Raw genomic sequence first — 17,368 nt, 5'->3', positions numbered from 1 at the left:
ATTCTTTGTGGCTTTATCTACCCTGCACAAACATTTTCCTGGAATTATCCTTTAGAACCCTTAGATGTATCTACACCCTTCAATGTCTCTCTGTTAAATATATACACTGATTCTTTGTTTTCCTTTCAAAACATGATATCTCACACTTACAGACATTAAATTGCCTCACACTCTTAAAAATCTTTACTCTGATCTCCTGGTTAGTGAAATGAGCTTTGTAAAACCATTACTGGGCCATTGTATTCAATGCACAAAATGTGTGCTATTTATGTTGATTGCATGCCAAATTTGGTGCTTAAAAAATGACAATGAAACATTATTAAAGCCGAGTCCTAATTAATGCTAATGTGAAAAACCAGCCAGCCAAAGAATTCAGATTGCGTAGAAACTTCAGAATCAAAATAGCATGCGTCAATTATCCTGATTGGGCTTGCAATTCTTCTACAATATAAAGACAATTACCCCCTTACCCTGTTTGACTGGGTGCTGCCACTCTTTGACCCTGAGTTAAAAGACTGTGGTTTTAAGTCTCATCCAAGCAATTGAACATATATTCCTGGCTGACACCTCAGTGCAGTACTGAAGGAGTATTGTGTAAAGTATTGGTCTCCTTATTTAAGGAAAGATGTAAATGTGTTGGAAGCAGTTCAGAGAAGGTTTACTAGACTCATACTAGGAATGGGTGGATTGTCTTATGAGGAAAGTTTGGGCAGGTTAGGCTGTTATCCACTGCATATTATTGGAGTTGCTGTCTTTTGATTGATACATTAAGTCAAACCTTTCCATGTGCATGTAGAAGGTCCCATGGCATTATTTTGAAGCAGAGCAGGGGAGGAGTATCCTGGCCAATGTTTATCCCTCACGACTCAAACAGATGATTTATTTTGGAGCTGCCTGTGCTCATGTTAGTTGCCAATTTTCTACATTATAATAATGACTACATTTCACAAATATTTAATTGGTTACAAAGCGCTTTGGGACTTTCTGAGGTCGTGAAAGGCACTATATAAATGCAAGTCTTTTATCGGCACTTTGGATATTCTGAGGATGTGGAAGGCGCCAAATAAAGTTCATTCATTTGTATCTAATTGCAAGCATTTTATTCATAAAGGAAGAAATAGGTCCCCATAGTCTGTGCAGAGTATAAATTACAGCTTAATATACATCGAGTCCCTGCTCAAAATCACAATGCATGAGGTTTATTTTGTTGTGGAAAGTGTGAAAGAGATTCAATAAACAAACAGACACAATAAATGAAAATTAACCTCCTCCCTGGAGGCTTTGAACACATCACAATGCGGTAACATTCAGAGAGATCTCTTATAATAAATTTCAACATCATACAGAGAACTACAATTCCCAGCAAGCTTATCCAAAGCCCTCCCACCCCTATGGTGTGTACGTTGCGCAAACGCTGCTCGGGGTGAGTGGTTGTCGGTGTGTCTCTGATCAAAGCGCTTATTGTGTGAATGGAGCTGGGGATTAGCTGGCTGCACTGCTCAGCTGAATCATGCATTGCACACACGGGGAGTGGTGCCCAGACTGTGTAAGGAACAGCTAGACCCGACCCTCTGTCTCCGTCCGACAGTCAGCAGGGAAAAGGGGTTGAGAGAAGAATGAGAGAGCAGCCACTGTACCGGCGGTTTGTCTTGCAGGGGCTGCTATGATGGTGGAGGGAGAGGGAGATCTGCAGACACATTGTGGGTTTGGTGTTGGCTGCTGAGATTCCAGGCGGGGAGACAGAGACAGACAGAGAGAGAGAGTGTGTGTGCTGAAGCTTGGGGAAGGAGAAGGAGGGCGGTGAGGAAGATCAGAGCGGGATTTTTTTTGCATTGCCTTTGATTCGGTGTTCGGAAAGAAAAGGAAAGGCTGGAAATCGGCACGGTCCGGGGGCACAGTCATGGGAAACGCTGGAAGTATGGATTCCCAACACACGGATCTGCGGGCTCACTCTATGCCCCTGAAACTGCCAATGCCCGAGCCCAGTGAGCTGGAGGAGAGGTTTGTGGTGGTCCTGGTGAGTGCTCAAGTCTGCATCCTCTTCACTCTCATTACCTACCAGAAAGTTTTCCATTTATTGTGCCAAGTAATTGCATTATCATTTTCCTTTAAGTGTTTCGATCATAAAATGATTTGAATTCTCTCCGCCCTCTCCATAATTAACTTCCATTGAGTTGTTTTGCTGGATTTGGCATCAGATGGAGTTTGGGGAGGGGTAGGGCGATGAATCAAAGGTTAACAGCCATATGCTTCACATATCTCAGGTTAATCCGTACAAGACAAGCAGAGTGATTCTGTTCACTGACTATTCAACACACACACACCCTGAGGTCTGAACGCTTTACATCGAATATTTAATGACTAGCCGAGATGAAGGTTAAATCCAAATTTACTTGGTGCTGTGTGAGGTTTTTTTTGTTAAAGAACCACCGTAAGCCCAGAGAGACTGTTACAGACGCTGAAATTGTCTTGAGTTGTGTGCAGCAGCTTTCAAAGGTGGCACGAAATGAACCAGCCTGCCGAAGTTCACTTGATATGAGTAAAGGACATGTTTTAAATTAAGGAAACATTCATTGCAGGAACTTTTTTTTTGGTTTAGGTCTGTATCTGTGATGTGTCCGAGCTTCAGCGGGCGCGGTCCTCCTGCTTCCAGTTTGATGAATATTGTAAACATTAGCTGTTGCAGAGAGGATAACGTCTTGAGTTTCTGTTTGTTTCCCCGAATTCTCTCTTCCCTCCAGTGTATCGAGACCCGGCCAAAGATGTGCTTGTCCTTGGAAACCATAACTTCCATCGTGCTGCCAGTTATAGGGCAGCAAACTTTCTTTTTAACCAATTAGAAAAATGTTGGCATGCTGCTTCCAGTTTACTAACTACGATCCTTTCTTAAAGGAGCGTTGTGTGGTGATTGCAGTTCATGGTGGAGGGGGTGAAAGAAAACACTTGGGGGGTGGGGGGGGTGGTGGGGAGAGGGTGATTACCAACTTCGATACTTAGAATAGCTATTTGTTTTCGGCTCCACCCAGTACGAAGATAGTCTAAATCTCATTCAAATCTGAAGTCTCCAAATGCATGTGAGTAATGCCTATTCCGAAACCCTCATCAACATGAGGGATTGAATAGAAATGGAAGCATATGCACAGTAAAAGCATAAGAAATGAAACAGAGGTCTAGGTTAACTCTCATTAATAGATTCTACAGAGCAGCTGCAGTGCTTTGTTGAATCTTACATGGCTTCGGACCAACATTTTCAGTGAGGCTTGTTAAATAGTGGCCATGTAAAGATCTTGGATATTGGTTTGTTTCAGGTTTATGCCTTCATTGGCTGTCCTGTTTCCTACAATACAGTACTGAATCAGTGACTACATTTAAAAATTATTTCATTGGCTGTGGAATGCTTTAGGATGTGGTGAGAGACACTGTAGAAATGCAATTTGGAGCAAAGGCAATTGAGGGGAGATTTGATTGAGGTTTATAGGATGACAGATTTAGATAAGATATGCAAAGAAAAGCTGTTCCCATTAGCTGATGGTACAAGGACTAAGGGACATAGATTTAAGATTTTGGGCAAGAGATACAATGGGGAATTTGAAGAAGGACTTAAAAGAGGGAATGATCTGGAACACTGCCTATCAGGTGATGGAAGCAGAGATGATCAATGTTTTCAAAAGGAAATTAACTGGACACTTGAGGGAAATAAACTTGCAGGACTACAGTGATAGAATGGGGGAATGGGACTGACTGGATTGTTCTACAAAGAGCTGGCATAGATATGATGGGCCAAATGGCCTCTTGTCTATAATGACTCTATATATAAAAAAACTGTTTGCTGGGACAGGATGACTTGACATTCAGACAATGTGATAACATTCTAACTGTTCTACCTGCGACCAGTGGAGAAGTTCCTTGGATTCTTACATTGACTGCTAGGAAACTTGGGCAGATACATTACCTGAACCTCATCTCCCACCTGTCAAAGAGCTTAGCCAAATGCAGAGAATTCTCTAAGGCATATATCCCCACAATATGATGAACAGCTGACTTTAATATATACCTCAAATGTGATGGTAAAGTAATTTATTTAGGCATATATATTCCCATAGTACTGTGTTTATGTTCTACACCTTCACATGATCTTTGGCTGAAGTCGTAAACCTCATGAGATCACTGGACAATCACTTGGACGTGTGACCACTACCACCACCTTCTTTGACTATTGTGAATCTTAATTAAATAGGTTTGTCTTTTTCTGTCCCACATAGAGATGCTGTTTCTTTGTCCCTGGATAACAACTCATTATGTAAAGAAATGGGCCAAGTTGTTTTCAAGTCAAATGTTGGTAATTATTTCCCTGCCTTACCCCCACCAAATTTATTATTTGAATTTAGTCTAACTGGCATTGCTTCAGAATGTGTTTCATTCCCAAGCCTATAAATTGTTCATATTTCTTTAAACAATAATTGTATAATTTGATTCATAGGTTGTGTGTAAGCTTACTTCAATCAATGCTTTGTAATATGAATTTAGTTTCCATGTGTGAGTTGGGTAGTTTCACAAGTAGGAATAAAAATCATATTACATGCAGCTATTTTTTCATAAAGTATTGTTCTTATTACATTGGATGTGGTGTCACTTTTCACTTCCCAGTAATGTGATAGCTGCCTACAGGTAGTTCCCATATAACTGGTGGCATCACACATTGCATTGTAGAATTGATTGACATAGTTCCTCTGCTCTATTAACAGCTTAACAGAAGGAGAATTATGCATTTAAACTGTGTGAAGTGTTGAAACAAAAACCATTTAAAAAAAAAAGTTGCCCCCTTAGTGGTGAATTATTTATTTTAAGGTACAGATTTGAAAGACAAATGTAATTCACTTGTGTTTGTAGAACTTGAGTTTTGTTTTATACATGAAAATTAAAATGCCAGCATTCCCACCTCTCAAGTCAGGAGTAGCATTTTCTCTTCAGGTGTTGTCCCTTCCTCCTTTAAATCATCACCTGTCTCCTCAAGAAATCAACCTTTGATCCCACTGTTCTTGCAAACTAGCGTCCCATCTCTAACTTCCCTTTCCTCTCCAAAGTCCTTGAATGTGTTGTCGTCTCCCGAATCCTTCCCCATCATTTCCGGAACTTCATGTTTAATTCCTTCCGATCAGGTTCCACTCCTACCACAATACAGAAACAGCTCTTATCAAAGTCATAAAAGACATTCTATGTGGCTGTGACAAAGGCCAACTCTCCCCTCCCCTCTGCAGCCGTTGACACAATTGACCACCACACCATCCTCCACTAATGCCTCTCCATTGTAATTCAATTGGATAGAACTGTTTTCACCTGGCTTCATTCTTACTTTTCCAATAGTAGCTGGAGAATCACTTGCAATGACTTTTCTTGCTGCACCCACACTGTTACCTCTGGTATCCCTTCAAGGATCTATCCTTAGACTCCCCTCCTTTTTCTCATCTACATGTTGCCCCTTGGCGACATTCTCCAAAGGCACAGTGTTACTTTTCACATGTGTGCTGATGACACCCAGCCCTAGCTCACCACCATCTTCCTTGACTCCTCCATCGGTGCTAAATTATTGGACTGCTTATCTGACATCCAATACAGGATGAGCAGAAATTTTCCCCAATTGGATATTGTGAAGAATGAACCACTGTTTTTGGTCCAAGGCCCAGCTCCATTCCCCAGTTACCAACTCCATCCATCTCCCTGGCAACAGTGTGAGATTAAGCCAGCCTGCTCACAATCTTGGTGTCACATTTGATCTGACATTGTGCTTATGGCCTCTCATTTGTGCCATCACTATGACCATCTATTTCCACTTCTGTAACTTCTGTGTCTCAGCTCCTCTGCTGCTTAAATCCTCATCCATGCCTTTGTTACCTCTAGATGTGACTATTCCAGCATATTCCTGGTTAGTCTCCCACATTCTACCCTCTGTAAACTTGAGGTAATCCAAAGCTTTGCTGTCCATGTCTGAGCTCACAGCAAGTGCCATGCTACTTATCATCCCTGTGCTTGCTGACCTACATTGGCTCCCAGTCAAGCGAGATTGGATTAAAATTCTCATCCTTGTTTTCAAATCCCTCTATGGCCTCACCATTCCCTATTTCTGTAATCTCATCTGGCCCCATGACCCTTATAGATATCTGCAATGTTCTAATTCTGGCCTCTTGTGCATCCCCAATTTGAACTGCTCCACCATTGGTGGCCATGCCTTCCGTTGCCTAGGCCCCAATCTCTGTAATGCCCTCCCTACACAGCTCCACCTCTACCTCAACTTTCCTCCTTTAAGATAATCCTTGAAACCTACCACTTTGCCCAAATATTTGGTCATCTGATCAAATATCTCCTTATGTGTCTTGGTGTCTTTCTTTGTTTTAAAATGCCCCTGTGAAGCATCTTGGGTTGTTTCATTACGTTAAAGGTGCTATATAAATGTAAATTGTTTTTCAAACCCCTTCCAGAGAAGACAGTAAGGTGCTGTACAGTGGGAGGTTGTGTCTGTCCTCTCAGGAGGATGTAAAAACTCCTATTGCACTGTTCAGAGATGGTCAGGGGAGTTCTCCCAATGTTCTCATCAATATTTATCCCTGAACCAACAACACTCTTCTTTAAAAAAAAAATGACCTAATATTGCCTGTCACATTTCACTGTTATTACAGTGACTGCTCTTGAAAAAGTACTTAATCATATGTGAAGCTTCTTAGGGCATCCTGCAGTATTAAAATAAGTTCTATAAATACAATCTGTTTGTCCTGTTAAAAGTAGTTATGCTTTACTCAGTGTAATTTTCATATATTACGAAAGCTTTTTGAAAGACTTTTCATATCAGTTGATCAAATATATTGTAACCTCTGCAGTCCAGAATGCTTGGGATCAAGTCACTTCTGGATTTTGGAATTTTCTGGATTGTAGAATGACATCAGAATTCCAGAGTCACACACTTGTGGTTAGGCAAACAAAATAAATATAAATATTTACCTGAAACATAAAATTGTGATAAAACATTAAAAAGCAGCAACAATAAATGGTTTTACTTATTTTAACGACAAATTTTAATGTTTCTGCGCTCAAAGTACTGTAACATGATGCTTGGATGTGCTCAGAAAATTTCTGGACAACTGGTGCTTCCATATTTCTGGACTAGAGAGGTTATAATGTAATTTTAATATCCCTTCTACACGCAGTCAAATAATTTCCTGTAATATTTCTACTCAAGTTAACAAGAAGTCAGTGTCTGGAGATCTATGGTTATCTTCTTACAACATGTTTAATAGCAAGGCATCAAAATAGTAACCATAAATGATAGTAAACATTAAGTTTATGTATAGCATACCTTTATAGGGTTCTTGAGGTACTAAGGTACCTTGGAGTTGAGATGATGTTGGTAAATAGCTGAATATTTGTCCCTATGCTTTGAAGTCCTCTTAATCCTTCTGTATCATTGTTTTGTAACATTTGAAATTTAATGTGGTCCAAATATTCATATGAGTATTTTTTAATATCATTGTTTAATCCCACCATTAAAACAATGTAGATCAGAAAACTGAGGTCTATCTAATTATTTCTTTCTCCCTTTTTATGTCATCTTCACTTTTCAGAAGCGTGAGGCATATAATGTGCTTTTTTATATAAAAATATGAAGCATTTAACTGAAAAGACCCTTCATTCCATCAAGCCATCTTCTAACAGAATAGAATTCTGATTTATTTATTCTTATGAGGTGAATTCCCACAAGTTGTTGTTCAAACAATGAGATGATCTGCAAAGTTTCTACCTGTTCCCAAAGGTATGAAAGCTAGAGGATGTGAATTTAACATTTTAATCTGTATTACTCAATGCTGACGGCTAGCATTCCACAAATGCCATTCATGAATTGTATAACTATCTGTTTCATGGAATCATTGAATGACACTGCATAGAAGGAAACCATTTGGCCCATTATGCCTGTGTTAGCTCTTTCATACAGCTATCCAGTTAAATTTTTTTCCCTTCAAATATTTGTCCAATTCTCTTTTGAATAATTTTTTTGGAATGTGCTTCCACCATCCTTTCAGGCAGTGCATTGTGGATCACAACAACTTGCTGCGGTAAGACAAGTTTCCTCATGTCACTTCTAGTTCTTTTGCCAATTAAATTTGGTTGCCAACCCTACTGCAACTGGGAACAGTTTCTCCTTGTTTACTCAAGCAAACCCGTTTATGATTTTGAACACCTCCACAAAATCTCCTCACGACCTTTTCTGCTCCAAGAATAACAACCCCAGCTTCTCCAGTCTCTCCACATAACTGAAATCCCTCATCCCTGCTACCATTCTGAGAAATCTCTTCTGCACTCTCTCCAGTGTCTTGACATCCTCCCTAACATGTGGTGCCGAGAATTTGACACAATATCCGACTGAGGCCTAACCAGTGTTTGTAAAGGCTTGGCATAACCTCCTTGCTTTTTGTACTCTGTTCCTCTATTAAAGCCAAGGAGCCCATATCCTTCTGACCTTATCGGCCACCTTCAAAGATTTGTGCACGTACATCCCAGGCCTCTTTTTTTCTGCATCCTCTTTAAAATTGTACCATTTAGTTTATATTGCCCCTTCTCATTCTTCTTACCAAAACTTATCACTTTATATTCCTCTACATTAAATTTTGTCTCTCATGTATCTGTCAAATCACCAGTCTAGGTCCTCCTGAAGTCTGTTAATATCCTCCATATTGTTTATTACATTTCAGTTTTGTATCCTCTGCAAAATTTGATATAATGTCCTTTATACTCAAATCCAGGCCATGAATATATATCAAAAATAGGAGTATGGCTAATACCACCTCCTGTGGAACATACCCTCCACTCTGAAAAGCGTCAATTCACTACTGCTCTCTGCTTTCTATCCCTTAGTTAACTTTTGCGCCCATGCTGCCACTCTCCATTTAATTAAATGGGTTTTAATTTTGCAAACAAGTCGATGATATGACACTTTATTAAATAGCTTTTTGAAAGCTCATGTACACAATATCAACTACACTACTCGTCAGCCTTCTCTGTTACTTCATCAATGATATCAATCAACTTAGTCAAACATGATTTGCTCTTTAACACTTGTGCTACCTTTCCTTTATTAGCCCATGCAATTAATTTTCTCCTGGTTTGTTATTCCTAGAAGTTTACCCACCACCAACATTACATTAATTGGCCCCTAGTTCCTGGTTTTATCACTGTCCCGATTCTTAACCAGGGGTGTAACATTTGCAATCTTCTGACACCACTCCCATATCCAAAAAGGATTGGAATATTGTGGCCAGAGCCTCCGCAATTTCTACCCTTATTTCCTTCAATAACCTAGGATGCACACCATGTGAACCTGGAGACTTTTCTACTTTAAGGACTTTTTAAGTACCTCCTTTTTATTTTTATCCAATCTAGTATTGCTACTGTCTCCTCTTTTACTGCTACATTGGCAACATTCTCTTCTGTAGTGAAGATAGGTTGCGTCTATCTTTAGAATGTCAGCCATGCCCTCTGCCTTCAAGAAAGTCTCATTTTTGGTGCTTGATTACCCCCACCCTTCCTTTGACAACCATTTTACTGTGAAAAAGTGTCAAATGGATTCTAAACGTCAACTCTGTTTCTCTGTCCACAGATGCTGTCAGCCCTGCTGAGTTTTTTGTTTTTATTTCAGATATCCAGCATCGCAGTATTTTGCTTTTATTTTACTGTTTGTGTTTATTGAAAACTTCTGGGTTTCCTTTTATCTTAGCTGCTAATATATTCTCATTCTCTTTGCTCCTCTACTCCCTTTTATAAAGCATCTTTGTGCTTTCTTTGTTCAAATTGTTTCTTTACTGTATTATGAACCTTATTTTGCCATAAGAGAACATCTCCTCTTTGGGCTTACTCAACTGAACCCCCTTTGACTGTCCTTTTACTGTTAGGAGCATAGGAACAGGAGTGGCCCATTGAGCCCCTCAAGCCTGTTTCACCATTCAATGAGATCATGGTTGATCTTTGACCTGACTCCATATACCTGCCTTTGCCTCATATTCCTTTGCTACCTTTGGCTAACAAAAATTTATCTCAGTTTTGGAGTTAGCATTGATGTAGCATCAACTGCAGTTTATGGAAGAGAGTTCCAAACTTCTACCACCCTTTGCTGAAGGAGTCTTTTTTAATTTCATTCTTGAAAGGTTTGGCTCCAATTTTTAAACTTGAGTATTGCTGAAAAAAGATACCTGCTGTTGAATCTTTTCGTCTTGCACTCATCAGGACAGAATTGCAAGAATACCGAATCTCAAAGGGAATAACAGTTTATACTGCATGAGAAGAGGGTGCTGATTGGTTGGTAAATGGAATCTGATTGGTAGAGGCGTTGCCATGGAGAATGCCAGGGGACAGTGAACTGCCAAGTTTTTGTTTAAATTCAAACCAAGCAAATCAACTCTGGTCAAGGCACTGTCATGGGAAATAAGTCATGGAATGGCTGATGCCGAGCTTTTGTTTAATTTTAAAAAGCGCAATGCGTGGACATGTTCTTTCTGTTTGCAAAGGATACAGCCCTGTGTGTGATTATATGTAGCTTCTAGCACGCGTAAGCGAGCCACACTGCAAGCCCGACTGATAATCTTAAATTGGTCATTAGTGTAATTCTTAGCACAATCGGGATTATTTAGTGAGTGTTGTCCAATCATAGAATTACATCTGATGTTGGACACTATGTTTTGAATTTTGCAAGCACGGGCTGGTTGAGTATGGTCAGTACTTTGTTTGCTTTGATCAGCCAAAGGGATGTACTGTTTGATACAATCAACCACTTGTTGGGGTGTATGGTCTACTTAAAAAGCTTTGACAGCATGTCTCTTTTTTTCTGCAATATTCAGATTCTGTACTGCCAAGTGACAATGTTTAAACTATGCCCCCTACTCACAGACTCCTGAAGTAGTGGAAATAGTTTATCTATATCAATCTTCTTTGTTCTTCTCAGTAGTCTTGAAAACTCCTGTCAGTACCTGCATGATGTTATTATAAATCTTTATAGCTATAAAGACTGGAACTCAAGATGGCTCCATGGACTACCAGACGGTTTTGTGGATCAAATTGTCTCATCTCTCGATATGACAAAGTTAACCTTTGATTTGATTATGACTCCCTGTGGTTTTGGTCAGGGGATAAACAAAGACCCTTGACAACTTTGTTGTAAAAATGCCAATTTGCATTGTCAAAAACAGAATGTTTCAGCCACTTAAAACCGCAGGTGGGAGAAGGATATTTGATGTTTGAATTACCACAATACCTTATTTGGACCATGATTCAATACTTGGTATAAGGTTGTATTGGTAAGGTGCCCTGCTAAAAGATATAGCAGAAAATTCAAACTGTTTTGCAGAGAGGGGGAGAGAGTCTGGCATGCTGAAGTACCTGACCACTGCAGTCAACTAAGCAGTCAAAGTGCCTAACGTAATACCTTGAAAGAGAATGAGGGGCTCTCTCTCCTGTAACCTGTTCCATCTTCAAGCTCACCTGAGAAATTAACCTCTGGGCAGATCAACTATAGGAATGATTGCAACTACTGAGACATCTCTGCATTTTCAAGACCATCACTTCATCGAAAGTAACAACTTGACCGAGAAACATCAGGTCTGCACTGAAATAGAGACCAGAGTTAAATTTCATTTTTATACTATTTTACCACGTTCTTTATCTAATTTTTGTGCGTGCCTTATAGTGTGGGTGAGTCGTGTGAGCAAGATGTCATGTTTCCGGGGCAGTTGTGTGAGAAATAAAGTAACCATCTTCATTTTTAATACACAAAAGCTTATTAAAATTGACTCAGTCACTTTGAGGATAAGAGAATACATATGCCAACATACTAATATATTTGATCACAGGCAAATAAAAGCAAATTGTCCATGACACTTCAATCAAATCACCCCTTAACCTTCTGAATTCCAGGGAATACACACTAGTTTGTGCAATCTCTTCCTATAATTTAACCCTTGGATTCCATGTATGGTTCTGATAAATCTATACAGCAACCCTTCTAAGGCCAATATCTCCTTCTTAGGGTGTGATGCCCAAAGCTGCTCACAAAACTGAGTTGTGATCCGACCAGGGCTCTGTATTAAAATATGTTAATCAGCATGGCACTATGTGCTAAACAAAAACAGAATTACCTGGAAAAACTCAGCAGGTCTGGCAGCATCGGCGGAGAAGGAAAGAGTTGATGTTTCGAGTCCTCATGACCCTTCTACAGAACTGAGCGAATATAAGGAGAGGGGTGAAATATAAGCTTGCTTGACCCTACAACCCCCCCCCCCCCCCCCACAACCCCACCTTAAACCAGCTTATATTTCACCCCTCTCCTTATATTCGCTCAGTTCTGTGGAAGGGTCATGAGGACTCGAAACGTCAACTCTTTTCTTCTCCGCCAATGCTGCCAGACCTCCTGAGTTTTTCCAGGTAATTCTGTATTTGTTTTGGATTTCCAGCATCCGCAGTTTTTTGTTTTTATCTTTTGGCATTATGTGCTTACTTGGGAGATTCCACTAACGACAAAACGTCTTTTCCCAATAAACCCTGTGATATATTCTATGCTACATGACAACAACAACTTTCATTTATATAGCACCTTTAACATAGTAAACTTCCCAAGGGGCTTCACAAGAACATTATCAAACAAAATTTGACACTGAGCCATATAAGGAGATATTAAGACAGGTGACCAAAAGTTTGGCTGAAGAGGTGGTTTTAAGGAGTACTTTAAAGGAAGGGAGAAAAAGAGAAAGGGTGGGAATTTCATAGCTTATGGCTTAGCCAGCTAAAGGCACGGCTACCAGTGTTGTCGCAAAAGAAACTTGGGATGCACACGAGGCCAGAGTTGGAGGAGTGGATATACCATTACTGTGTGCAATGTTTTAGCTGAAGAAAGAATTTGTTGGCTCTTACCGACGTAATATGATGCTCCAGGCAAGTTGCAGCATGAATCATAATCACGATTCATCACGATAAATGGACCAAATTTTGGAAAGTGACAATGATATGGTTGCCTTGGGGAATGTTTCTTATTCCTAGCCTTCATGTGGCAGGACATGGGTACTGAGATTTTGGAACTGCAGAAAGTTACACAGTATATCCATAAAAGTTTAAATTTGCGGGGTTTGGAGACAGAGCAGGGCTGAGACTAAGTGGATAGCTCTTTCAAAAAGAAAAAAACCTGCATTAACATGGCACCTTTCATGTTCTCAGGATGTTCCAAAGAACTCTACAGTGTCTTAAACACTTGTTGAACTGAAATCATTGTTAGAATGTCAGAAAAATGGAGCCGACACAGACATGATGGGCCAAATGGCTTCCTGTGTGCACGATTCCTGCAGTTCCAGGTTAAGTATAAAATAGCTGTGATCGCACACAACAAGTCTGGTGATTTCCATTTTCATTCTTCCTTTTTAGCTTACCTAACTTAATATGCAGGGCACAGCTAATACTTGTGCGCAATTGGTATTTTTACATCTTTATAGTCTGTATTTATACAAAGTACTTATAGTGACAAAATTTGTTATTAACCAGTCATTTATTTATGCAGAATGGTGAAGGATGGTTTAATTGCATTAGTTGTTGACATGATAATTTGTCAAATATAGTTAAAAGCTAGCTACTTTTATAAATAGTTCTGTCAATATTTTGAAATTGGGCGCTTCATTAGCCTCTGGCTGTCATTGGAGAGTTGGATTGTTCAGCATCATGCATACAGCACTGTAGAAATGCTAAAATTGGCCTTTTGTTATTTTGTGATTTACTGATGAATGGTACTAATGTCTTGATAACATTAAGTTATACAATAAATTATGGATAGTTTTTAAGTGGGTTAGAGTATTAATTTTCCAAATCTATCAACTATACCTAAATATAGTTGCAAAGTGCGAGTATCACATTACTGCAAATGTTTTCTGTCTTGAGTCTGGATTTTACATTTATCTGAAAGACCACATGAGACTCCACCCTGTCCATCTTGTATCTCCACCGTAGGTAGCATTTCAAAACCTTATATATGGCACCCCAGGCAGGCCCCCGCTAGCATTACCTTCCATTTGAGGTGGCATGACACAGACTGTAACAAGAAAGATAAATTCCAAGAGGAAGTTCAGATCATTCCTTCATATTCTGAATTTTTTATATTGTAGCCTGGGAGACCGCAAGGCTCATGACTAGTTTCTCCATTCTGGACAACTCAACGTGGTGCTCACTAGGTCTGTTTACTAGTAAGAGAACCTCCTTTCCCTCCATCACCTGCCTCCCCTGACAGCGTGGAATTTTAGTGGTGCTCTCACTTTTAAGATGAATCTGCTTGTTGTAAGTGAATTTAGCTTAGCATAACAACCAAGTGGTCATAGTATTTGTGGAATATATCAAAATCTGAACAAGTAATGTTTGTACTCCTTGGAGTGGGGGAAAAAAATCAAGTGGTCTAATATTTGTCCATGGAGAGTCACTTCATGCCTCCAGTCCGTACAACCAAACCACCTGCCAAGATGAGAAGGTGAACTAGCAGCAAACTGCCCACGTGTTGCCAAGAGAACAGCTATCCCGACCAAAGGGACCAGGTGGTGGAGGCTATATAAACCCTTTGCTCCCTGATCCTACTGAGCCCAGAGACAAGGGACAACCACATTACTTCAAACCATAAGCTACATTTGCATCTAGTGCAAGCGCAACTATGCAAAGGAACCTCCATTAAAATACTCCACCTGCAAGCACTATGTAATCGCAGTGCACAATTGATTCATAAATATAAACACTTAAAACAAGTAATTTAAAAAATAACACTGATATATTCTCCAGAAGATTTCCAATACTAGTTTTAATATTGATGGAGAAATATTATTATCTGAAAGGCTAATCCAGGTTTGGTTCTACCTTTTTAAAGAAGCTTTTCACTTTGTGTTCTTCACTGACCTTATAACCAAACTTAATTATTAAAATGAAACCCAACCATTTGGAATCTTTTTTCAAAGATCTGGACAGACCTGTTTGCATTGTGGTCTGTTGGTAAAAAATGTCATATTTTATAGTCTTGGTGTTCTAGCAGAAAGAGAGGAAACAATGGTTTCTGGTCTTAAAAAAGATTTGTTTGTGAGTTAAACCATTATGTTGTGATTGGGGAAGTCCACTGTTAAAGTCCTTTGCTTTTATTTTGTACTTGATTCAGTAAGCCAGCTGCTACTTGCTCCTCTCGTCAGTGCAGTCAGCTGACTGTTTGTTTTTGCAGCAGCTCTTCTTTCTCTCTGACACCACCTGTAAACCGTGAGCTGCAGGAATTCCTATTATCTGCTTAGATTCAGCGTGCATTTCCCTGCAACCTTTCCCCTCCCCCTCCAGTCCATTTACAACAATGGAGTTGTAACAGTTCAACAGTGGCACAAATGCTGAGTCTGCTTTGGTAGGACTGCACTATTATTGGATACCTTCTGTGGGGCAGCTATTGAGCTGTCATTCTTTTGGACGCAAAACAAATCTCTAGTGATGATGCTAAGAAGCAGAAATGGGTGAAAAGAATATCCATAGAGCATGTTGGTAGAGTGTCGACTTGCTCCTTTATCATGCAGCACATGGATTACTTGTAGGGTTGCATAGGAAAGCTGTTTTAGTGCTGATTTAAAAAAAAATGTAAAATAACTGAGACATGAGTATGATTAAGTGCCTTAACCCTGGAGTAACCCCCATCAGCCAGCTGTAACTCCATGGCACATTAACATCACCATTTTGTCATGGGACAGATCAGGATGACTACAATTCATCCAAATTTGATGCTTCTGCTATTTAACACAGTCTGAATGTAAAACTAAATGATACAGCATTAGAAATATTTTAAACTGTTACCGTCATAATACAAGCACAAGTATAATATTGTGCATTTTTAATGGAAGAGTAGTTACATTAATAGAGCCAAAGGGAACTTTTAGAGAATGATACTCCGAAAACAACCATCATGGTTCAGTGCATATTCCTCACCATTGTTTTTTAAAAGTTTTTGTTGGTTTTAAGAAAGCAGTAGCACTGTGCTGCAGTGAAGTGACCTTTTGAAAACTCCTCACATTGGCCATGGGAGGGGGTCCGTTGTTAGAATTCAATTTGTTGATTTTGGTTTTGTTTAATTTTCACAGCATGGGATGCAATGGGTGATGTAAACATGCCTTTCTAGACTCTGTATACAAATGTGCTGAAGAGTTTTGCAAGATGCTTTTCTGTGGTCTCACAGTTGTTTTAATTTAGAATGGTGTGAGTGGTAGTTCTTTACCCTGCTAACAATAGTTTGACCTGGTGTAACAACTGTGCCAGCACGCATATAATAATGTGCTCATGATCCCCAGTGTAGGCAATTACCTTTTCACTGTGTAAGAACTGATTACTTTCTTTTTATGGATAAGGAACCAATGGTTCAAATTAGTGAGCTTTAAAAGTTATCCTGTTTTGCTGAAAGTTTTTTTTAATTGTTTTTTCCTTCAGAATGGAATTCTCCAGTTACCACAATTGGATTGACTAGGGAATGAACCAATTCTGTCAAAATGCATGTGTCACTTGCTTTTGCCTTCAATTTGTTTGAGAGTAGCCTGAAAGAATGCACTAAGCTTAGCCAAATAAAAGACCCTGATGTAGGCATGATTGTGCGATATCTACTTTGTTAGAAAGCAATGACTCTATTATAATGTGAATCCGTATTATCTTAGTATCAAATTCGACAATATGGTAGGTAAGAATTGCAAGCGTCTGCATTAGTTGAATCAGCAGAACCGTATGCCTGATTTCACGTTTAATACATCAGATAATTCCCAATTATGTTGGTTGAAACAAAAGCATTTAATTGTACAGGGCTAGCAATACGATGGAGGATGAGGCTCATAGGAACTGAAAATAGCCAAATGGATCCAACAGGAGTTATTCTGACTATTCTGTATATGATCCATCAGACTTTTATAATTTATAAGGTGCAATTACAATAAATGCTTTTTATGTGAAATTTTATATTTAATTTGATTAAAAAGGCTTGGATTCTAAATGTAGTGAGCTAAAGGACTATAAAAGTCCATCTGCATTTTACGATGATGTATTTTCTACTCTTTTTGCAAACTCTGTACTACAATCAATGGTATGAGTCATAAATTTGACTAAAATGACAATGTTTTCTGTTTTATAAGTTTTTCAATATTTATAACAATTAAGATTATTTAAATAAAATTGTCTATTTCAGGATGTGATATTGGGTATTCTGTTGGGGGCAGAAATGAAGAGCAAGGATAGGATTAGATTCTAGTACTGCACAACAACATGAATCTTTTGCTCCATAGGACAAGTCTTTGATATAAAGGAGATCAGT

At 39.2% G+C, this 17,368-nt stretch overlaps 1 protein-coding gene across 5 annotated transcripts in view; it reads left to right on the top strand.

The window, feature by feature from the left end:
• Positions 1-1,387: 1,387 nt before the first annotated feature.
• fmnl2a (formin-like 2a) overlaps positions 1,388-17,368 on the top strand; it is a 269,355-nt gene continuing 253,374 nt past the window's right edge. For all 5 annotated transcript variants that reach the window (XR_005944561.1, XM_041200688.1, XM_041200691.1 and 2 more), the window contains exon 1: positions 1,388-2,017. Coding sequence is in view for 4 of the 5 variants with exons in the window: in XM_041200688.1 (XP_041056622.1) it covers positions 1,901-2,017 (117 nt within the window). In the remaining variant the exon portion in view is untranslated. The remainder of the gene's footprint in view (positions 2,018-17,368) is intronic.

Source organism: Carcharodon carcharias, chromosome 12 (assembly GCF_017639515.1).
Source record: "Carcharodon carcharias isolate sCarCar2 chromosome 12, sCarCar2.pri, whole genome shotgun sequence".
Taxonomy (NCBI): Eukaryota; Metazoa; Chordata; class Chondrichthyes; order Lamniformes; family Lamnidae; genus Carcharodon; species Carcharodon carcharias.
The sequence above is the reverse complement of the archived record's forward strand: the minus strand, read 5'-3'. Positions and strand labels throughout refer to the sequence as shown.